The sequence below is a fragment of the Myxine glutinosa genome, chromosome 1, assembly GCF_964187855.1.
Source record: "Myxine glutinosa chromosome 1, kmMyxGlut1.1, whole genome shotgun sequence".
Lineage (NCBI taxonomy): Eukaryota > Metazoa > Chordata > Myxini > Myxiniformes > Myxinidae > Myxine > Myxine glutinosa.
Window position 1 is genome coordinate 257,274,866 of NC_136261.1, and position 25,068 is coordinate 257,299,933.

Below are 25,068 nucleotides of genomic sequence, written 5' to 3' on the forward strand. Positions count from 1 at the left end.
TTGTTTTAAAGAATATATCTATCTATAATTCCAGTAATCTCTGTGTGTATGTATGTATGTATGTATGTATGTATGTATGTATGTATGTCTGTTTGTCTGTGACCGCTGTTTCTCGACAACTACCGGTCCGATATACTTTAAACTTGCCAGGTATATTGCTGGGGACCCGAGGATGTGCCTTTTCAAGGTTTCATATTAATCGGAGAAGTAGTTACCGAGCTATGTCCAAAAAACGATTCAACCAATCAGAGAGCAGCGAGCTATCACGTGTGCCGAACGTGGCGAACAGACTCTGCCTCGGACGGCACATTTGAGAGCGTATTCATTTATTTCACGTTGGCAAACTATGTTGGCGTTCAACTATGTTTTAAAACTAATTAAAACTAATTTGCGATTCATCGTAACTGCGATATGCGACCTTCCGGACAGTGAAGACTGCACTTCCGGCAGCCAATCACAGAACGCGTTGTTGCGTAGGCGTGGCCGATGTGAGAGCGAGCCGAGCCGAGCGCGTGCGCCATTACGGTTCGTAATTCGATTTCTTCCGGAGAAAATAATAATTTCTCGATTTCTTATGCGCATTATTTCTCCCAATTCAGTCAGAGCGAAGGGCGGAAGCGAAGAGCAATGTTTTTTTTGTTTACGGGCGTACGGGTGTACGGGCGGGGTAGAGCGTACGGGTAGCGTTTTTTTTTTTTTTGGCAAGGAACGGGCACCCACGTACGGGCATGCCCTAGTATATAAAAATCCAGAATGAAATGTTGCTCTTCTTGAAGACAAAGAGACGAAATTCAATTATATTTATTGCATTCCTATAAAAATGTAAATAATTTTCTACCACACATGTGACACTGTTCAAATAGGTTTCATTTTACCTTTTCAGTGGTTTCTTTATGCAGATGTTGGCTTTTCCCAGCTGGAACAAATTTACGAAATGAGAAGAGGTTGTGTGGGAGGGAAGACTGTTTAGCACTGATTGTATTTTAACAATGGCTTGACAAACATTTGCACAAGTTAAGCTATAAGCTTGGTATTTTTTAAAAATCAATTAGAGTAATAATTAGACCTTGCAAGGAAGTTCTTGGTGGTTAAAAAAAACATTTGGTTTAACTTACTTGTGCTATGCCATCAATTAATTATCGGTGAAGTGCTTGTTTAATTTCCCAAATGGTGAAAACTCATTCATATAAAATAAATTTTTGTCGAAGGGAAAAATAATCTTGGATGCAGATTTTCTTTTATCTACTTCTTTAACTGCAATGAAGCATGAGAAATATCCATGATAACTCTCCGCTTTTATAATCTTGTGGTAGGTGTAGGCTGGACAGAATAGCACACAGCAGGGATGTTTTTGAAGATGGGTTCTCCTATCTGATGGAATTACAGTGCGTTTCCAAATCCGGAGCAAGTATCCATGCTGCAGATAGCCTTCCTAACAACCGGACTTCCAGGGTGTTTCTGGTCTCGGAAGAAGAGGACATCACTGCTTTTCCATTAATGACATCCGTCCATCCCACTCTAATCCTTTATCGTTCCACATCCTCTACCCCATTCCTTTCTTGTCATATATTTAATCTTCACAGCACCGCATTCTCGCCTCTCTGGCCTCTGTTTATTCACCGCTTGTCAGTGAATTATCCACAACACCCCAATCTCTGACCGAGACAAATTGCTTCCTGTCCAGACAAAAACTGCACTGTGCGCATACACATACATGCAGGACAGTGAGAGGGTGCAAAGCGAATAATTGTAACGTTGTTTGGGGGTGGCTTTATTCTGGATTTGTTGTAGGTTTATTTACATAAGATGCGGGAGGGAAGGGAGAGATGGCTTACAGTGAGCTGTAGGGAACTATTACATGCCAACATCAAATAGGTTGCTGAGGATTTTGCGAGCAGTTCAGTACAGTGTACCATGTCTAAATGGATGGGCATCTTGAATGAAGGAGCTGAAGAGATGTTTTGCCTTTTTTATTTGTATACGTATTGGATTGGGAGCAATTATCAGTTCAGCCTGCTGGTGTGAACCATTTTTTTAAGGACTGTAGTTGTGCCACTGATGCAGTGCCTCCTGGAGGTTAAGGCAGGGATTTTGGATTTATTCATGATGCCATTGATAATTTGCCTACTTTCATTGAACAACACAATGGGATGTTTAACATCTACCAACCAATGCTGGCATACTTGGCCTGGGATGGCACTCTCATTGATGCAATGCCTGCCTGTGAAGCACCAATCCGAGAGTTCATTATCTGGATCTACATGTTCATTATCTGGTGGCACCAGCGGCAGTGTTCAATGTCTGAATCCAGTGGCTTTATTTAATGTTTATAATTATGCGCCGATCGCTTGGCTGGTACTGTGTGTAGTGTAGTGTCATAAGGAACAAGGGAGAAATCACAGAGGTCATTTACATACAGGGGATTTACCCCTAACCCCTAAGCTACATAGCACAAGAGCCACCCTCCGTATGGGCACACGTCACACTTACTCCGAACATCCGGCCCTACTTGGTTACAGGAAGTGACTACATCACATCCGGAGCATGGTAATCTACACAATCCTACCTGGACTAAGGCATTTCATTGCCTACACCCCTCCCCTCCCCCCCCCCCCCCACCCCCCCCCCCCACCCCCACAAACCTAACAATAGATTATTGATTCAAAGTACCTTTTGCCATTTAAAAAAAACAATCCCTTGTTGTTTAAAGAAACGAATAAGAATTATTGTCAAACAGATAAAACCTTGCGATTTCGGAAAGGAAGTGTCATATTAAAACGACGCCTAGCGTTGTTTCTTTCCCCATTTACAACTATGCTTATCCTGTCTTTTATGCAAAGTGCGCATTGCATTTAGCCAGCCAATCGTTTACAACTGAGCTGTTTCTGGCCTGTGACGTCATTCTACGAAAGGGGGAACTGATCAGTTGTGGCAGGAATAAGTTCATATTTTTTCGGCTTGCCTGGCTTTTAAGCCATCTACCAGTGCAATAATTTTTTTTTTTCACTGTGACCTTGAATATATATATATATACTGTATATATATATATATATATATCTTGAAGGTCACAGTGAAAAAAAAAAAACCACAACAACGGAAGTGACGAATCCATAACAGAAGATCTGATCCCATACATCAAATAAGTATCAAAATGTAGAGTGAAATCTCACTTTCACTGTGACCTTGAAAGGCCCAATAATTATACCCTTTTTAACAATGTGATAATTTTCATTCTAAGAATGCTGAAGTGCTGCGTAGTGTTTTTTTTTGTATGTGGCAAAATTCATGCACAGCAGTGTCCATGTGCATGAATTCTGGAAAAATTCTCAAAATGAACAAAGTTCCTCGACCATATCAGGGCGAAATGGCATGGACCAGGAAATATAGTGTGATATGCATTGCTCAAGATAGATTGTTATGAAGAATTTATGCAATTTTTATTGTCTGGCCAAAAAATTGCTCTTTAAGAAACGAGGCGTATCCTAAGATCATAACTTCCTCCAAAATAAGAATTTCTGGGGAAGATAAAGGAGCAATTGTGTCTGTGCATGCAATGAGATTAGGTTTCTGCCACACTGACAGCTTCCTGTAAAAGACAGGCACAATGGGTGGGTTCATCCCCATGTTGATTATTTCATGATGATACGTATTGCTTTTTTATAAATTGTAGCTTTCATTTGTATAGTGGGCAGAATAGTGCAATTATGTTTCACTATTTCGCTTTTTTCACGTCATCTACTTGTAATTTAATTTATCGACAGTTTGGATTATGATGTTTCATATTGTTACATTATTAATGAGCATAAAATACATGTATTTGTAAAAATTGCTTTGCTTCTTGATGTCATCATCAATTTAGGTTAATTACATTTTCTTTTGGGTATTTGGTAGATCATAGAGGCAGTATTTGATGAAGATTTGGAGATGAAAGCTAATCACATATCAAATGCACGAGAGCCTCAAGATTATCAACAATATGGAGAAACAATTCATCATTGAAAAAAAGTAATTGGTTTACAGTCATGTATATTGAATAAATCTTCAACAAAAGCATCATTTCTCTTGCACCAATTTTCCATGTTGCAAGGATCCAATCTCACGTCACAGTAAGCTGCCCATGGTGTCTTCAAAGAGAAATTTGCTAATTGTCACCTTGCCGAAACCGATATATGTTGCACAGTATCATCTTGTTCTTCTCCTTGTGACCTTGATTTCCACCTTGATTTGGGGTCAACTGCTTGAAATGGCCTTTTCCAGAGTGGTCTTACAAGTGCACCTTCATTACTTACACAGACTAGTTACATGTCCTTCCATGTGGAATATAAATTAATTTTGTTATTTTCTGTTGTGGAGAAATATTTTATTGTTAAGGGATTTTATTCATCATTAAGGGAGAGGAGGGAGAGGGGAGGGGAGAGGAGAGTGGAGGGGGTTGCGGGGAGTGGGGGGGTTGTGGGGAGTGGAATGGAGTGGGGAGTGGAGCGGAGGGGTAGGGAAGTAGAAGAGAGGGGAGGACATGAAGGAAAGGAGAGAATGGAGAGGGGAGTTAGGAGGGCAAAGGGAAAGAGGGAGGGGGAGTGGGAGTGTGGAGGACTGTGAGGGAGGAGATGTGTAAGAGGGGGAGTTTTGGGTTAGCGGGGATCAGGGGGGAAGGGTGAGCGGGGGGAGCAGGAGAAGGGGTGAGAGAAGAGAAGGAGGAGGGGTGAGTTTGAAGAAGAAGAAGAAGAAATATCAGAAGCCGAGGTTAATGTTTTCCGAGTTTGAAGAAACAGTTTCTCACTGAGTTTGAAGAAGATCTGGGTGGTCTATTTTGCCAAAAATAGAGAAATAATAAAATGATTGTTTTTTTTTTAACCTATGTCATTAGTACTTGAGTTTCTCCATTATGCATTTTAAAATAATAATGATAGGAAGAACCAATGCTTTGTTCATGCTGCTTCTCCATGTTGTTTGTGATTTTTGCATCGATTGATAAAAGGAGGAGTGTGTGTGTGTGTGTGTGTGTGTGTGTGTGTGTGTGTGTGTGTGTGTGTGTGTGTGTGTGTGTGTGTGTGTGTGCGTGTGCGTGCGCTCTGCTCTTCACTTGTATTAACAGGACATGGTATTAACTTGATACCTTTTCACAGATATCTCTCATATTTCCTATTTTCTTGAGTCCCATTTGCATCCAGGAACACAACATTCATGGTTAACCATTTTGAAATTGCCACTCTTTCTTGTAAATGCTGAAAATTGTTTTAAAACGATTATTTGACTTTGCCCAAGTAACATGCCCCAGTTAATAGAAGTGAGTCATTGAAAACACTCACACAGCATGTGAAAGCCCTCATTAGCATTCCCATGTCATTTAGAAAGTCCTGTATTGCTCGATACGACCCCACATCACACTTGTTTGGCATTGGGTAGGCAATGGCTCTCCGTAGGTTGAGAAATGAGCCTGATTTTATGAAGCAAGCTAAACTATTCTCCAGTGAATCTTCTAAAGATGACATCATCTCTGCTGGTGAGAGGCTCTTACTTCTTGTTGCAGAAGTCGTCTTGGTGTGAGTTTGAATGCACTATGTGACAGGTGCTTTTGTGACGAGGTTTGCACCATCGGTCAGGTGGTACAGGCACTATCTTGGAAAAATCGAAAAAAGTTGCACCTCTATATCTCCGAAACCGCTCCATGGAAAATATTGAAACATGGCTCATTGTCAAGTACTCCCCTTGGGGAATAAGATATGTTAATGATGTCATTGGTACCTTAATTATGATGTCATAATTCGACAAGTGCAACGCTTTATTCGATCAGTACGAATTTATTCTTCTCTGCAATTCTTGTTCCGATTGACACAAAATTTTCAACATAGGAGGGCCTCCTCCTGTAGAATATTTTAATGATTATTATGACGTCATAGGTCACGTGGTAAAGGCGCCATCTTTGAAAAAGTTTGCACCTCCATCTCTGAAACCACTCCATGGAAAAAAATTCAGACCTGGCTCATTGTCAACTACTCACCATGGGAAATAACATATGTTAATGATGATGTCATCTGTACCTTTGTTATGACGTCATAATTCAACAAGTACAACACTCATCTGATCATTTTAAAAAAAATTGTAAGCAACTGTTGGTCTGATGGACACGAAATTTTCACCATAGGAGCGCCTCCTCCTGTAGAATATTTTAATCATAATCATAATGTCATAGGTCTTGTGGTGCAGGCACGATCTTGGAAAAACCGAAAAACGTTGCACCTCTATATCTCCAAAACCGCTGCATGGAAAAAATTGAAACATGGCTTACTGTACAGAACTCCATATGGGGAATAGGTATTGTTGAGGATGACGTCATTGGTGCCATAATGATGTCGTCATAATTCGACAGGGACAGCGCTTAGGTTGATTAGTTTGAAATTAATTGAGCATGATCTGTGCAACAATTATATTAGAGAATGTAAATTTATGATGTCATTGCTCACGTGGTTTGGCAGCCATATTGGATCAAAGAAAAAACAAAACGTTCAAAAGCAGAACAGTTGCCTCGTACCAAGTTGACTGTGTTGGGTAATTATTCCATGAATACCATCTAGTTTTGCAATTCGTTCATTCTAGGTTAAATCATAGATTGACTGGCCTACTCCAGCCAATACTGCTTCTGCACAAGTAGATTTTTTTCGTAACACACTAGATCTCAATGCTTGTCATATACTTGCTTACTTATAGTAGTTATTTACACTTTTATCACCTATGGTACCGCCTTATTCAGCTCTGACTGTCCTTTTCGTAATTGTCGTTTCAATATGCTCATTATGTCACAATGAGTGTATATTTGATAATATTTTGCTGGAATGGTGGACTTAAGATGCACTCCTCCCCTTCTTCAATTTATACCTAATATTGGCTGAGGTTTCATTACTGTAATTCACTAGATTTTTGAGTATCTTTAAAAACTTTGATAATTGCAGAGGACACCCTGGTAATGTGGTATTAAGTTGTGGAAGTTATGTTCTGATTCTTACGCCAAGGAGGAAGTGCTTCCAAGTAGCCGTGGCCCATACATGATGCATGAAAATTCCAAGAGGTTAAAAATTCCACCAGTCTTAAAAGTATCATGAGCAGGGATGGATCCAAGGGGGATTCACTGGGTGCACGTGAACCCCCCACTCCCCCATCCTTCCCCCTTTACCTTTTTTTTACCTCCGCCATCTGGAATGGACAGAAGTTGTTTTCACCGCTGTCAGTCTGTTTGCGTGCAGGATATCTCAAAACGTTATTGACGGATTTAAATGAAATCTGGTGGGCAGGCTGAGTGTGTGACATGGACAAATTGATTTGAATGTTGTGAAAATCCGAATCCGGTTACGAGAGTTATTGATTTTTTAAAAAGTGATTCTTCACCATTGAGAGAAAGGGCCAAAACGATATATCGCACGATATTTCAAAAAGTTGTGGATGGATTCGGCCGAAACCTGGTGGACAGGTTGAGAGTGTGACGAGGAAGAAATGATTAGATTTTGGTGAAGATCCGAATACGGATCCAGATATGAGAATTTTTTAGTGATTCTTCATCATGGAGTGATTGGTCTAAAAATGATACATATAATTATATTTCAAAAAGTTGTGGACGGATTCGGACGAAACTTAGTGTGCAGGTTGGGTTTGTGACGAGGACAAATCGATTCGATTTTCGTGAGGATCTGGATCAGGATCCAGATACGATAATTATTTAATTTTATAATTGATTATCCTCCATTGAGTGATGGGGCTAAAAATGATGTATAGCATGTTATCTCAAAAAGTTGTCGACGTTTTAGAACTAACCTTGGTGGATGAGTTGGTTAGGCCAAAAGAACAAGCCGATTAGATTTTGGTTCAGGTCCGAATCCAGATCAGGTTTATTTGTGGGATACAAAACATAAACTGTTCAACCTGGCGGAGGTGTGCTCCCTACCGATTGCCATTGTATAGTCTGCCACATGATCTTCGTGTGAGATATATCATTGGAGAATGGACAATCATACGCATCTCTTTCTTTCACGCAGCAATTAATCCAAGCCACGTTACTTTTCTTCTCTTGCTCTGTGTTAATTCCTGATACGCAATGTTTGGATTTCTTGTAAAATATTGTCATTTTACATGACATTGTAAAATGATGATGTGATGTGCCTTATGAGTGTGACAAGAAAAGAATTGGGAGGGGTGGGGACTAGGGGAAGGGGGAAAATGTCATGGTATAATTAATTTATATCACTTTTTATGTGCCATCTTAACAAGCTAGGTCTTGTTGCTCCTCTGAATTCTTTCGTTTTCTTCCATATTCCTTTATTTTCCACTTCTCTTTCTTCTAAGTTATTTTAATCTAACCGCCGCTTACAAATTCTAAGGTGTTTTCTGCAAAATCTGTCTCAAAGATTTTCCTCTTTCATGCAGTCACCATCTTCACTCAGGATGTAATTTTTTTATGTTAAAGGGTCCAGGCTCTCATCGAGGCCATGCCTTAAATAAAAGAGAAGAAAAGTGTATGATAAAAGGTGTATGATGTTTGTTTGTAAGAAAGAGAGATTAAAGCTGGTCCGGTAGCTGATAGTTTGAGTGAGACAGAAAGTAAAACCAGCAATCCTGACACGGAGAGTGTAAGATGGTTCCAGGCACCACTTTAACGCTCCTAAGGCAGAACGGTAGTACTACCCTGGGCGGTTGCTGTGTACAACCTACTCCCTAAAGATTTGAATTGGCTGCTGTGATATTTGGAAAATTGTGTGCCTATTTATTTCTTTAAGCGACCCACCCACAGACTAAGTATTTCTGAATTTTTACTCTTACTTTAGTCTTCGGTCTATTTGTAAAATATGCGCTTGCAAAACAGAGGGATCAATGTTGTTGCAATGGCGATAGCATCGACACTCTATAAAGCTACATTCAGCAACAGGGGTAATGACCTAAGAAACAGAAAGGCTGAAGCACAAGCTTCCCTTGAGAAATAATTTGTGGTTGTTTTGTTTCCAACCAAGACTACAGCAATGCTGAGAAGGTGTTCTTTTTGTTTGAGAGCCTTGAGTTCACTACAAGCAGCATACAAGTGTACTTTGTTGTTAAATCAAAGCGGTTTCAGTATTGTTCATTAATTGTCATAGCATTGTGTGCATTGTGATTTATAAACTCCATGATGATCTCTGGGAAAAAGGGGAATACATCACTTTGCAAAAAACTTGTTCTCAGATGGGAAATCATGTGAACATACATAGTTTATTTGGCTGTAACATTTGTAATCTCATTATGGAAATGAAAAGTGCAATGGAACATATTCTCTCGGTACATTGAAGCAAGTGAATAAGAATGTGATAACTTTCTCACTCACATTACCCAGATATTGCGGAGAGGTTTATCAATTTTTTAGTGGAAAACTAACAATGTTTTTCGGTTCTTCCTAATTTTCAGGAACAGTTGTCCCCAGAGAAGGGTGAAGTTTGGAGTGGCAAAGATGGTCACCATGAAAGCTGTCTGGGCTATGTCCGGCTGGATAAAGGGAGGTCCAATCAGGATGGTGCCCCAGACGGAGTGCTTATGGGTGTCACAGTTGGACACCATGGCTGCATGATGCAGTCAGTGACGGGCCGTGCTGCTGTAAAGACTGGGGGTGCTCCAATGAGCAGGCCAGCAGGAGTTTTGACACCTGAAAGAAAGTGTATCAGCAGCGCATCACTAGGAACCATACATGGTGATGCCCAGTGCCACGTGGGAAAGTCTAACGGAGTTGTTCCACAGTATCAGGTGAAGGGAACTAAAGTAATACTCAAAACTTGCAAAGGGAAATTGTTTTCTTGTGCTTTGTAGACCAAAAATATATAATAGTATCACAGTCTATGCACAGTGAAGCATTTTTATTTATTTATTATTATTGCATATATTGCCATTGGTTTGTCAAATAGACAATGGATAACGCAAATTAAATGGGAAAGAAAAGGATCACTGATTTTGATGAGCTGTTCTTCAACATCCTGGAGAGAAGAATTTATACAAGTCAGAAAAAAACGCTTTTTTCAAATGAAAAAACGCACAACCAAACAAGGTAGGAATGAATGACAAGGAATGGCAAGATAGGAATGACACCAAAATACAACACCATAATCCTTTTATGGATTGCCATCACAGCATGTTTTGACATTTTTCCATCTCAAATCCATAACAAACTAGATGGTATTAATAGAATACTGAGCCCGCACAGTTGACTTGGTGTGAACCAACTCTTCTGTTTTTTTAAGGTTTTTTTTTTTTCTTTGATCCAATATGGCTGCCAGACCTCGTGATCAATGACGTCATAAATTTACATTCTCCAATATAATTTTTGCGCAGATCACACAATAAATTCCAAACTGATCAAACTAAGCTTTGTACTTGTGGAATTATGACGTCATAATGAAGGTACAAATGACGTCATCGTTAGCAAAAAAAAATTCAATTTTTTTCCATGGAGTGGTTTCGTAGATATAAAGGTCCAAATTTTTTCGTCTTTTCCACGATGGTACCTGTACCAGGTGACCTTTGACGAGTTTGACGTCATAATTGTCAATAAAAAATTTCACTCGTGTAGACACATACGATAATAACAATTTAGTGTCAATTGGGCCAATGCTTGCCGAGGAAAATTAATTTTAAAAATGCAGACCTGTACGTACATTACGTGCAGGACCGATTGCTTAACCTTCCTCTTAGCTTTGCAAGCACAGCGTAAAAAATACACAATTACACCAACTAACACTACAAATCTGCAATCTACCTCTAACATAGACACCTTCATACAATTGTTAGTAATGTCATCCATGCCAAAAATGTCAAAAGATGTTGTGATGGCAATCCATAAAAGGATTATGGTGTTGTATTTAGGTGTCATCCCTATCTTGTCATTCCTTGTCATTCCTTCCTACCTTGTTTGGTTGTTTTTGGGAATTCCATCCCGAGATGTTTTTATGCCTCCGCTCTCGAAGGTGGCCAGAGGCATTATTTTTTCGGGTTGTCCGTACGTCTGTCCATCTGTACGGGCTAAACCTCGTTTATCTCAGCGACCACATGTCCGATTGAGATGAAACTTTCAGGGAAGGAGTGACACCCATGCAGAATGTTTTTTTGATGATTGTGACATCATAGGGCACGTGGTATGGCAGCCTTCTTGGATTAAACGCAAATAATTAAAAAATATTTTTTGGAAACCGCTGAATGGAAAATTTTTAAACTTGGCACATTGTCGAGTACTCCCAATGGGGAACAAAAGCATGGTAATTATATCATAGGTGAAGTGGTATACCAGCCAAAAATGTTTAATCAAATTCCTTATCCTAAAAATCTGAAATTGCATGCACATGATCTACAACCCATTCGTGTTGAAATATTCAATTTATGACATAATGTTTGGATATAACTTGGATATAAATAATTAATTTGGATATAAATATCACATGGTTTGGCAGCCACATTGGATATAACTTAAAACCTTAAAATAACATCTCCCAAAACAACAAATCGATTGACTCGAAACTTTACATGTGTCATTGACTAGGCATGTCAATTAAAAGATGATCACGAAAACATCATTGGTCACATGCTGTGGCAGCCATATTGGATTGAAGGAAAATATTAAATAATTATATCTCTGAAACCACTTATCCGATCGATGCAAAATTTTACAAATATCCTCTAACACCATTGTTGCATATAGTTTGAAAATTATGATGTCATAGTTCACGTGGTTGGGCAGCCATCTTGAATAGAAAAACTAACCACATCCGATCAACACGAAACGTCACAAATGTGATCCTCTACCCAAACATATGCAGAGTGTACCTTTTTAAAGATCATATGTCATATGGTGTGGCAGGCATATTAGCATGAAAGCCGATATTTAAACAAATCCCTTCTCTGAAACCGCTTCATCAATCGATGTGAAACCTGTCATCGCTGGTGAAAATATGATACTTGAAAACAGCTGAAGGGGTTTAAATCAAACTTGTTTATTTTTAGGACAGTGAACGAGGGCATCTACCCATTGTGGAACTATGCAGAGGCATATTGGCGACAGTCGCATTGTTCTAGTTTCATTTAATAAATAAGTTTTTTCTGACTTGTTTAACTCTATTTTTCCCAATCTGGATGCCGATGACATCATCATCCAGTAATTTATTTTGAGGGACATTTACATGGGGATCCCGCGATCCCCACCCTCTCAACAATATATCTCATGGAAGTTCCTTCCCTATTTCTCTTGATATCCTGACTAATAATCCCATCCCTTCTGTCTCCACTTAGACATTCTTCTACCCTGTTGCTCTTCACTTCAAGAGTCATCTATTTATTTTTTTCACCAACATGGCAGAATTTTTCTTTACCCTCTCTCCTTTCGCTGCTCCTTCCCTTCTATTCCATCCCCATACTCCTATATCCTCACAATCTTCCTTCCATTCTATCCCAAACTCCACTCACCTCCTTTCCTTCTCCTACCATCCTACATTCTCTGATTTTCCTTAATTTACTCCCTACCTACAGTCACGTGAAAAAGTAAGTACACCCCATGTAAAATTTTGACTTTTTCAACATATTTCAACATACACTTATTTGATCTTCATTTCAACAATATTGATAGATAAAGGTGATATAATATAACAAATATCATGAAACATTTACATTTTGTCGTCCATTGTATAATTTAAATAAACGTAAATGCAAATTTCGCATGTGGAAAAAGTAAGTACACCCCTACATTTATCACTACTTGAAATACCTAAAATGAGAATCAGGTGCACCAGCTCAGGTGCAAATGATTAGAACATCGTTAGAGGGGATCTTGGAGGAACCTGTCTTATTTAAACCTCAGACATTTAGTTTGGTTTGCTCTTTGTTGTTGAAGTGTGCGGCGTCATCATGCCTAGATCAAAAGAGCTCTCTGAGGCCTTAAGAAAGAAGGTTATAGATGCCTACGAGTCTGGGAAGGGATTTAAAAAGATCTCCAAACAATTTGAAATCAATCATTTGACTGTCCGGAAGATCATCTACAAGTGGAGAACATTCCAAACAACTGCCAACTTGTTCAGGCCAGGCTGCCCCAGCAAGTTCATCCCAAGAGCAGACCGCAAGATGCTGAAAGAAGTCTCTGAGAACCCCAGAATGTCATCACGGGACCTACAGGTAGCTCTTGGCACTGTTGATGTCAAAGTGCACGAGTCTACCATTAGAAAGAGGCTGCACAAATTTGATCGACATGGGAGGTGTGCCAGGAGGAAACATTTGCTGTCCAGAAAGAACATCAGGGCAAGACTAACGTTTGCCAGTGAACACCTCGACAAAGACCAGCACTTCTGGAACAATGTGCTCTGGACAGATGAGTCAAAGGTAGAGCTACAGTGGAACCTTGACTTACGAGTTTAATTCGTTCCGTGACCGAGCTCGTAACTCAAATTGCTCGTATCTCAAATCAAATTTCCCCATTGAAATGCATTGAAATGCTATTAATCCGTTCCAGCCCGCCAAAAACCACACCAATTTTTTTTTAAATATACAGTATATATAAAAATATCTTGCGCTTTATATTTCACCTGTATGCAGCATACAAGTTGGCAGGATGGCCTGGACTGGAGGTACGCACACTTGACTCTAAAGTCTAAACTGTCCAGCCTGGGTTTGAATCCCGACCCAGCTATAACCTGTCATGGGTGTTTCACAGGCAGGGTGATTCATCAATGTGTGTACCGCTAAACTGGGCGCCCCGTTTGCGTCCCATTAGTTGTTGGATGTTAAGGATCTCACCGTGTTTTCCACAAAGAGAAGGCGAGCTATCGCCGGCATTCTGAACAAGTTGTGGCCTGGCATGCTCTTCTCCTCTGCCGTTATATACGTCCTCCTCGGCACCTCGCTCATGTTTTTCGACGATTGCGTGTTTTATATCCAAGCACATCATCCTCTTCTTCTTCTCAGCACTGCACTTGCCACTCACTTTCTTAGGCCCCATGGTTAAAACTAAGAAATTTTCCGAAATAACCAAAATGCGAAAAAAAAAATGCAGCGCTGTACGACAGAGATACGTACTGTACGTGCACGGCAAGATAACCACGTGACCAGAACCCACCTGGCGGCGTGAACTCGAAATAACCAAAATGCGAAAAAAAAAATGCAGCGCTATACGACAGAGATACGTACTGTACGTGCACGGCAAGATAACCACGTGACCAGAACCCACCTGGCGGCGTGAACTCGAAATAACCAAAATGCGAAGAAAAAAAATGCAGCGCTATACGACAGAGATACGTACTGTACGTGCACGGCAAGATAACCACGTGACCAGAACCCACCTGGCGGCGTGAACTCGAAATAACCAAAATGCGGAAAAAAAAATGCAGCGCTATACGACAGAGATACGTACTGTATGTGCACGGCAAGATAACCACGTGACCAGAACCCACCTGGCGGCGTGAACTCGAAATAACCAAAATGCGAAAAAAAAAATGCAGCGCTATACGACAGAGATACGTACTGTACGTGCACGGCAAGATAACCACGTGACCGGAACCCACCTGGCGGCGTAAACTCAAAATAACCGAAATGCGAAAACTAAAATGCAGCGCTATACGACAGAGATACTGTACTTGAACGGCAAGATAACCACGTGACCGGGTGGCGAAAGCTCGTAACTCGGATCTCGGCTCGCATCTCAAAGCAATAAACCGCCGGAGCGACGGCTCGTATCTCGAAAAACTCGTAAGTTGGGGCACTCGTAAGTCAAGGTTCCACTGTATTTGGCCACAGTACCAGAAGACATGTTTGGCGAAAACCAAAGACAGCATTTGACCACAAGAACCTGATACCAACTGTAAAGCATGGTGGTGGAAATATTATGGTTTGGGGCAGCTTTGCTGCATCAGCGCCTGGGCAGCTCACCATCATAGAATCCACTATGAATTCTTCATTGTACCAGAGGGTGCTTGAGGATAATGTGAGGCCATCTCTCGGAAAGTTGAAGCTCAACCGAAGGTGAACCTTGCAACATGACAATGACCCTAAACATACCAGTAAATCCACCAATGAATGGCTGAAAATAAAGAAATGGAGGGTTCTGGAATGGCCAAGTCAAAGCCCGGATCTAAATCCCATCGAGATGTTGTGGGGGGATTTGAAACGAGCTGTGCATGCAAGAAACCCCTCAAACATCGCACAGCTGAAAGAATTCTGCATGGAGGAGTGGGCAAAAAGTTCTCCCAGTCGATGTCAGAGACTGGTAGACAGTTAAAAGAAACGCCTAATTGACGTTGTTTCTGCCAAAGGGGGCAATACCACCTATTCGAGCCAAGGGTGTACTTACTTTTTCCACATGCGAAATTTGCATTTATTTTTATTTAAATTATACAATGGACTACAAAATGTAAATGTTTCATGATATTTGTTATATTATATCACCTTTATCTATCAATATTGTTTAAATGAAGATCAAATAGCTGTATGTTGAAATATGTTGAAAAAGTCAAAACTTTACATGGGGTGTACTTACTTTTTCACGTGACTGTATATGTTCACAATCGAGATACCTCCATTCCTATCCTCCTACCTTCTGTTCCTTTACTAAATGTTGGCATTTCTAATTTCTTCACTACCCACCCCTCCCTATCATGTAATAAATCTGTGTACCTGTAATAAATAGATGCCATATAAAGGGTTCACATGATCACATCTAATTATTAAGGAGGAGGTGCTGCACGATTTGCTTGATTAAGAGCATACATACAGTATATGGGAAGATTAATTTAGAATGCTCTTTTAAATAAATGATAAAGACCTCCCTCAATGAAAGCATCAGCAGACCGTCCTGGGTTATTTTGCTTCGTAAAGTACGCATTTTGTCATGCATTGCAATCCATGGCAGAGACTTTATGGCAGACGGTGAAATGAATCGGAAAGATTAAGTTTTCCTGCAGATTCTCTCGCTCTGCGCATGCATAAATGGCGTTTAAGAGGTGTGGGATATAGAGCACAGAAGCGTGACATCACGTTGACATGACAATGCTCAACTGGTTCTAAACAAAACAAACAAGAAGCACGCTCGCTTCGATCAAACACGCTTTTTGTGTTGAAGTATTGCTAAATATGGCTGCCGTGTGGATCGCCTCACTCACTACTCGACTTACTTTGCGATGAACAAAAAATCTCTGCAAAGAGTAGAGAATCATTTTATATCGGATCATGTGGTTGCACGTTGTGCTTCCCAATGAAATGTATTGGGAACCGTTTTCCAGAGATGGTGTTGTAAAATTACCCCCCTCTCCCCCATTAGTGAAATACTGCTAATTAGAAGGCCTTCCTTTAGAATTCGCTTGTTTAGCAGAAATTTGCTTGTTTAGTTGAGTTATGTACCTCATTGTATTTTGAAAGAATTATGGCAATGAAAACTCATCTGTATTTTTACAACCACAATTTGGCTGCCTTCTCTGATCTTGTCTTATATTATTGCACACAACATCTTTCCTTTGCCATCTGCAGGCGCTGCATAACGTCATTGCCGGGCACCTAAGGGGGCTCGGTAATGATGCACGCTGAAAGGGAGTACTCAGTTTTCACTCTGGGTGTTTTCTTGTTTGCTTGTTTGTTTGTCCGGGCGATATCTCAGCCATCCTTTGAGCTAGGAAGCTGAAATTTAGGCACAATAGTGAGCAAGTACTTTGTCAAAAACGCTATTTTTTGTTTTTTGATTAATCAATTAATTGATGAGTTATTTAATTATTAGCTATTAAGGAATTACACATTTCCTTTCTCTTCTGGCCATTATCTCAGGCACCTTTTGAGTTATGAAGCTGATATTTGGACATGCCAATGACCAAGTGATTTGGCTGCAAAGGCTATTTTTGATTTATTGATTAATTAATTAATCGATTAATTATTTAATTATTTGATTAATGACTAATTTTTTTTTTTGTTACAGATTCAGATGAAATGGTGGTGGTTTACGTGTTGTATGAGCCAATTGATTAATTATTAAAAATTTATATGATTATTATTTATTTATTTTCATTATTAATGATTTATTTCTTTTCTTTCTCATCTGGGCAATATCTCAAGCACCTTTTGAGCTAGGAAGCTGATATTTGGACATGACAATGACCAAGTGATTTGGCTGTAAAGGGTATTTTTGATTTATTGATTCATTAATTAATCGATTAATTATTTAATTATTTGATGAATGACCTGATTTTTTTTTTTTTAAAGTTACAGATTCGGATGAAATGGTGGTGGTTTATGTATTCTAATAGCCAATTGATTAACTATTTAATTTTTTATGATTATTAATTATTTATTTTCATTATTAATCATTTATTTATTTTCTTTCTCATCTGGCCAATATCTCAGGCACCTTTTGAGCTAGGAAGCTAATATTTAGACATGACAGTGACCAAGTGATGTGGCTATAAAGGATATTTTTGGTTTATTGATTAATCATTTAATCGATTAATTATTTATTGTTTAATGAATTGATTATTTAATTTATTTATTTATGCCTTTTTAAATTAAATTTCTAAAAGATACATCTTGGGATGAAGCACTAGTTGTTTAGTTATTGCTATTAGCCAATTGATTGGCTAACCCCCACTCTAGCAGGGAAATTTGGTCTTAAAATGCATGTTGTTGTTGTTGTATTAGCCAATTGATTAAGAAAATATTTTATGATAATCTTTTATTGATTTTAATTATGCAATTAATCAATCAATTATTGTACACCTCTCCCTCCCAATGCAGTCTCTTTGAGCTGCACCACGGTAATGCTGGGCGCCGGAGCTTCAGGGTATTTTGGGTGTTTGGGGTCCATTGGGTCTTCAGCGTCTTTGTGTCTTTGGGGTATTTTGGATCTTCTGGGTCCTTGGGGTATTTTTGGTCCACTGAGTCATTTGGGTCCTCGGGATTGTTTGGGTCTTCAGGGTCTTTTGGGATATTTTGGGTCTTTGGGGTCCTCAGGGTATTTTGGGACTTTTGGGTCTTCATAGTATTTTGGGTCTTCGGGGTATTTTGGATCTTCAGAGTCCTTGGCGGTCTTCTGAGTCCTTGGGGTCTTTTGGGTCCTCTATCATTTGGGTCCTTGGGGTTGTTTGGGTCTTTTGGATCCTCAGGGTCTTTGGGGTCCATTGGGTCTTCAGCGTCTTTTCAGTATTTTAGGTCTTTGGGGTATTTTGGCTCTTCGGGGTCTTTTGGATCCTCAGGGTCTTTTGGGTCTTTGGGGTACATTGGGTCTTCAGGGTCTTTTCAGTATTTTAGGTATTTGGGGTATTTTGGGTCTTCAGGGTATTTTTGGGTCTTCAGAGTCCTTGGGGTCTTTTGGGTCCTCAGAGTCTTTTAGGTATTTTAACTGGTTGACACACAGTCGTGTTCAAAGATTGCCCCTTAAACTTCTCCACCAAATCCCTCCTAAAGCACTACTCAAAGCCTTTAAAACCTAGCCTTATGAAGGGGGACAGACACACACACACACACACACACACACACACACACACACACACACACACACACACACACACACACACACACACATTGTGTTTTATATGGTAGAGATACAGTGCATTCAGAAAGTAATCAGACCCCTTCACTTTTTTCACATTTTGTTTTGTTGCAGCCTTATGCTGAAATCGTTTAAATTCATTTTTTCCCTCATCAATCTGCACTCAATACCCCATAATGACAAAGAGAAAACAGGATTTTAGAGAAGTTTTGCAAATTTATCAAAAAGAAAAAACTTAAATATCACATTTACATAAGTATACTTTGCCCTTTGCTATAAAAACCACCGTTTTGAGGCCATTTTTCCCCGCAAAGCGGGGGTTGGCCTTTTCAGGGACCGTGGTTGTTGTTGTTTTTTGGTCCCCCTTTTTGAAGCAATGTTTTACGGCCGGATGCCCTTCCTGCCACCAACCCTGTTTGTCGCCTTTTTACGATAAACAGGGAATTACCAGTGTACTGGTACTGGTACTTTGCTATGACACTTGAAATTTAGCTCAGGTACCTCCCATTCTCTTGATCATCTTTGAGATGTTTCTACACCTTGATTGGAGTCCACCTGTGGTAAATTCAATTGATTGGACATGATTTGGAAAGGCACACACCTGTCTATATGAGGTCTCACAGCTGACAATGCATATCAGAGCAAACACCAAGCCATGAGGTTGAAGGAACTGCTGCAGAGTTCAGAGACAGGATTGTGTCGAGGCACAGATCTGGGGAAGACTACAAAAAAAATTCTGCTGCATTGAAGTTTCCCAAGAGCACAGTGGCCTCCAGAACTCTTAAATGGAAGAAGTTTGGAACAACCAGGACTCTTCCTAGAGCTGGTCGCCCGGCCAAACTGAGCAATCGGGGGAGAAGGGCCTTGGTAAGAGAGGTGACCAAGAACCCAATGGTCACTCTGGCTGAGCTCCAGAGATCCTGCGTGGAGATGGGAGAAACTTCCAGAAGGACAACCATCACTGCCACACTCCGCCGATCTGGGCTTTATGGCAGAGTGGCCAGACTATTTATAATGTTTTTTTCTCAGTCTCCATTAAGGTATACCTGCAAATTCAGCTTTTTAAAGTGGTGTGAGTGTAAATTTGATTTGAGAAAAATGAAAGCAAGATTGAAGAGAGTAGAAGACATATGAGAATTTAGGAGAAGCCTTGGGGGAAAAGAAAGGAGCTTTGGAAGAATGTATAAGATGTATGTTCGATGGATAGTCAAGGCGTGTTAAAATTTAACCATTTTTCCACATCCCATATGGATTAACAATAAACTGTCACCCTGGTTCTTCGCAGGCAAGGTGTTGAGTTGTAATGAGTGTGCAGTCATCCTTTAGAAGGAGATTAACCTGGATGTCTGACCTGATAGCATTTCCGTGGATACCAACCATTTCATGGTACCTTTAGGCTTTAACAGAGGAGGCCATAGTGTGCAGGTACACTGGACAAAATCCTGCCATAACTTCCGTTGGAAAGAGCATCGGCAAACCACCCAGTGTATGCTCTGCCTAGTGACTATAATAATGCCATCACTGTGGACATATCATGGCTATGAATGGAATATGTATAGATGGTCTTATATTAAGAGATTTATTTTGAAAAAATTTAAAACGTACTTTTCAAAATTACTTTGTGTTTCAAGTGGATTTTGGGGACAGCTATTTAATGCTTAGACAAATATTGCAGAAATTTGACCCAACCCACACCACCCCCCCCCCCCCCCCCCACCTGATCCCCTCCACTTCCTCACTGCCACTCTCACCTTCATCCCTACTATACCGATGAAGCACATACCAGTTTCAAGCTCCCTACTCCCCTCTCCAGCACATGGAACTCAGTGGAACTCTGTCTCCATGATTTTGCAAAACATTGTCAGAGATGATATTGTTATCATATCAATTTCAGTTGAGCAGAAAAAATGATATTGTTAAACAGAATAAAGAAGCATTTATGGTTCTGAGAATATTACCAAAACCCAAGCTTATTGGTTCACGAGTTATCAAGTGACCACGATATTCGTCATGCGTGTGCGTCTGTCTGTGTGTGTGTCTGTCTGTGTGTGTGTCTGTCTGTGTGTGTGTCTGTCTGTCCGCAGCATAACTACCCGATGATATCATCCGATCTTGATGAAACTTGGGTGGGAGGTTGATATCATGATGTAGTTGTGTCCTGCCTAGAGTGGGCGTATTGCGCCCATTGTGGGCGGAGCCACGGTCGAATGAGATGTCTTTTTAGGGGGTAATCGAGTTCAAGCTACATCTTCTCCGAGGGGTTTGGTGGAATCTGACAGGGGTTTCAGTATTTGGTTAGGCCAATGTCATGTGTCTAGCCCCACAGAGCTCGATTTTTCATTTTTTTCTTTTTTTTTTCTTCTTTTTTTTTCATTTTTTTTCATTTCATTTTTCACCGAATTTTCGGTATTGTGTAGCTAACTAACCTCATAACTGATTATACATTATTTTTTTTCTATCTCATTTCAAGGTCAGTAACCTTCGTTTTGACATTTCTGTGCCTGGCCTGTCCGGGCCTGTTTCGTTTATAGTTCGTCCTTTGTCATTGAACACCGCTCGCTCGTGAACCATCGTCGTCTCCTGACTTGTTTAGTTTAAAATTACGTTTATACATGGATAGTCATACTGGTGCTTGGGGCCAGTCTGTTTATGTCGTGCCTTGAAGAGGTAGTAATGCATATATCATAACACTCGCTGAAATTGGGTCACCAGGCAGACAAATTCCAGGGAGGGTAGTGAGTGTGGAAGAGGAAAACGTCTTTTCGCTGGTTAGAGCAAAGAAAGGAAAAGAAGGGGACAACATAAATCAAAAGTTTTGCCTTCGTCATGATCAAAATTGCATGGATTTACAGATACGTGGAGGTGGTTGTGTGCGTTTCCAGTTACTAGTGAATAATTCATCCTTACAGACGTGGTAGTTGTCCCAGAATTAGAGACGGGATAATTTACCCAGAATTAGTGTATTTTAGTATGACCCCCTCCACGCAATAGGAGTGGTGCGATGCCATACCTATATTTCCATATAAATAATAGGGGGGGGGGGGGGTTCCTCCCCTAACCTGATTTCCTGGGAATATGATTTTTTTTTACTGCCTCAAACAGTCACCGAGTATATCCCGAGTTTTCAACTCATTCCATCCACCTGTTCAGGAGTGGATATAAGTCAAACAAAGACACAAACAGACAGTCAGACGCTTCTTGAATCATTGTTTAAATTGCAATTGTTGAGGAACATTTGAAGAATCAAATTGCTATTGATTTCCATGCAGGTTGATCATGTTATACAAGGAATGAAAATGCACTTTAATCTGATGTTTCACTTGTGAACAGCCATTTGATTTTAAAAAAATTAAGGCAAATGTGGATTTCCATTTTTTTACCGACATAAAGTTAAGTTACTTTGACCACCTTCTTTACTCATCTTGCTTGTATGAATATGCCAGATGTTCGTATGGTAAAAATGCCTACACCATTGTGGGTGTTGGGGGGGGGGGGGGGGGGCACAGGCTGGGATAGTTGAAACCTGTAAAGATTTATTTCATCTCCGCAGGGGATGCTGAAGCAGTTTTGAGCTCTAACAACTTCACTGAGGTTGAAAGATCAACATGTTTTTTTTTTTGGCCAGCAGCATCTTAAATACAAATTTCTTTGATGATTTCAATTCCAGGCCTTGCAAAAGAGAATTTCATTTTAACTCAAAGTAGTGTATTCAGGAATCCAGTTCCTTGATATAAGAGTCAACAAGTCTCATACATAAAGTACTCTTGATGTAGGAAATATCATAATATACAAAAATGTTAGGTCAAGATTTTAGGCTCAATATGCAATCATTGTCATGACTCCAAAGTGTGCAACTTCAGGATTATCAATGGGGGATTCCAGGTTGTTAAACGTTTCTTGTATATCTCAATAGAAACCTTGAATTGTATCACCTTTGACATGGAAAGACTTGGTGCATTCATGTGTTTAATAATGCATAGCAGACATTGCATATATAAGGGCAGAAAGGGTAAAACAGGCCTTTTAGTGCTATTATGTAACTCACCAAGCGAAATGTTAGTGAGTTAGCAACCTGCCTGTGTTTGGAAGTCATAATAACCAAGTGGTTTTTTTACTTGCCTACAAAAGCCTCCAGCAGCTGCCAGAAAAGGACTTTGATGGAGGGTATGAGTGTGCAACGCTAGAAAATTGCATGGAGGAAATATGGACCAACGATGTTTAAGGCACCTGAGACCGCATAACATTTACAGTTTGTCCTGACATGTGACAGCAGGAGCGAGCTTAGTATTGTGCACCCAATACTGTTTGATGCCCTTTGAAAACCGCTTTGGCAGCACCTTGCAAGGAATTCCTAGCCACGGTATATCGTCAACATGACCTGCAAATTTTTTTTATCCGAGCCCACGTTTCACGCTTCATGTCTACGCATCTGTTCCCAGAATCATAGCATCCATTCCCTTGTAAGCCAAGCACCGCAACCTGTTTGCTTTGCTGGTATCCCATCATGCATCTGCACTGGGCTGGAACAGCCTTGCAGATGGAGTGCCGGTGAGATGAAACATTTTCGTTGGAACCTTGAGTCTGATGTATCTTTCATATTATTATTTTAAACTACATTATTATTGATGCATCATATATATATATATATAATTGCAACGTTGATAAAATATAAACATAGGATGAATACAGAAACATCTCTGACTTTGCTATATTAGGCCCAATGAGACATTTTTCTTCAGTCACATTGGATCTTGCTTTGGTCAGGCAGCAGTCACAACTACCATCTTGTATTTGTGTCCTTCCTACATGACATACTGACAAAGTATAAAAGTGATGAGTTATTTTTAAAGGCTTAAGCTGGCCTAAACTAATTAAGATTTTTCTCCAATGAGCAATGACTGTGTGTTTAATAGTCCAAGTAATTGTTTGTTCTGTCATTTAAATTGTGCTTGAGGGTTTGTTTGTTTTTCTAAAAGCCATCAAATCTTCTCAGATTTCATTGTCGTACGAGGCCTTCCTTGTTGCTTGTTGATTTCAGCTGGGAAATATGGAATCGATTTTCCCTCGTCCTTAATGAAATATCATGTTCGCTTATAAATGCTGTCCAGCTTCAGCATGTGTTTGGTGTCGAGTTGCGGCTGGTACAGATATTTCAGGCAACTGCTCTTTGAGATGAATGTTCAATATCCAGCAATTCCCAAACTGCGGCTGCCTCATTGGGGCCTGTGCATCATGGATCTAGTTCTCGATCGCTGGTCGTAACATTCTGCCAGGATCGAAATAAATGGCCTGTTGATCCCTCTCGCCCTCTCCCAGGCCCTCATGTTTGTCAGCAATTAGTGGGTGCACTTTGGCATATTCCCCAGACCCCAAACAAAACAGAGGAATAGGATTAGAAGTTAAAATTAACTAATTATTGCAACAAGTACAGATACAATCAAAATGCACCGCCCCCATGCCAAATAAATGAATATTCTCCAGCGCGGCGGCATTGCCGGGGTGGCTTTGGCACCCGGCGATCCCACCATGCAGCACATAGAGACGGTATTGGGAGGGAGAGGTGTACAATAATTGATTGATTAATTGCGTAATTAAATAAATAAATAATAATCATAAAATAATTTCTTAAGCAATTGGCTAATAGTATCCTCAACCACCAGTGTTTCATCCGAAGTTGTAGCTTTTTGAAAATTAATTAAGTCATTAATCAAAAAAATCAAATAATTGATTAATTGACTAATCAATATATAATTAAATCGATTAATTAATTAATCAATAAATCAAAATATTCTTTATAGCCACATCACATGGTCGCTGTCATGTCCAAATATCAACTCCCTAGCTCAAAAGGTGCCTGAGATATTGCCCATATGAGAAAAAAAAGTGATTAATAACGAAAATAAATAAATAATCGTAAAATAATTAAATTATTTATCAATTGGCTAATAGAATACCTAAACCACCACCGTTTCATCTGCATCTGTAACTTTAAAAAAATTAATTACACAAGTCATTAATCACATAACTAAATAATTAATTCATTAATTGATTAATCAATATATCAAAATATCCTTTATAGCCAAATCACTTGGTCATTGTCATGTCCAAATATCAGCTTCCTAGCTCAAAAGGTGCTTGAGATAATGCCCAGATGAGAAAGGAAATAAATAAGTGCTTAATTAATTGATAATAATAATTAAGTAACTCATCAATTGATCTCGCGAGATCTTGACGGCGATGGCATGGTTTTTCAAAGCTGTACACGTTCTCCACGTTTTCGAAGTTAAGTAATTGTCTGTAATTGAATTTTTGTCGAAACTGTATTTATCTTTCGGTGTGTGTACCTATAGTGTGTCCCGAGGAAGATTATCGGTGTTAATCTTTCATACATCAATCATTTCTGTTTGCCCCACGTGTGCGGCCCTGTAGCCTGAGGCTTTCCCCGTCGAAATTTGTTCACTTAAGTTCCTTCCTTCGCTGTTTTTGCTTGGTTCTTAGATTTTTCCCTTCTCCCCCGAACTTCCCCGAACATCTACTCTTTGTCTAACGTTTTAACGCCCCCC

The 25,068-nt window shown here is 39.8% G+C and overlaps 1 protein-coding gene across 1 annotated transcript in view; it reads left to right on the forward strand.

Annotated features, from left to right (window-relative positions):
* Positions 1–5,409: 5,409 nt before the first annotated feature.
* The window catches only part of LOC144891735 (kinesin-like protein KIF26B), a 256,217-nt gene continuing 236,558 nt past the window's right edge, over positions 5,410–25,068 (forward strand). Inside the window, exons 1-2 of the mRNA XM_078775959.1 lie at positions 5,410–5,541; positions 9,424–9,756. Of these exons, the coding sequence (XP_078632085.1) occupies positions 5,410–5,541; positions 9,424–9,756 (465 nt within the window). The remainder of the gene's footprint in view (positions 5,542–9,423; positions 9,757–25,068) is intronic.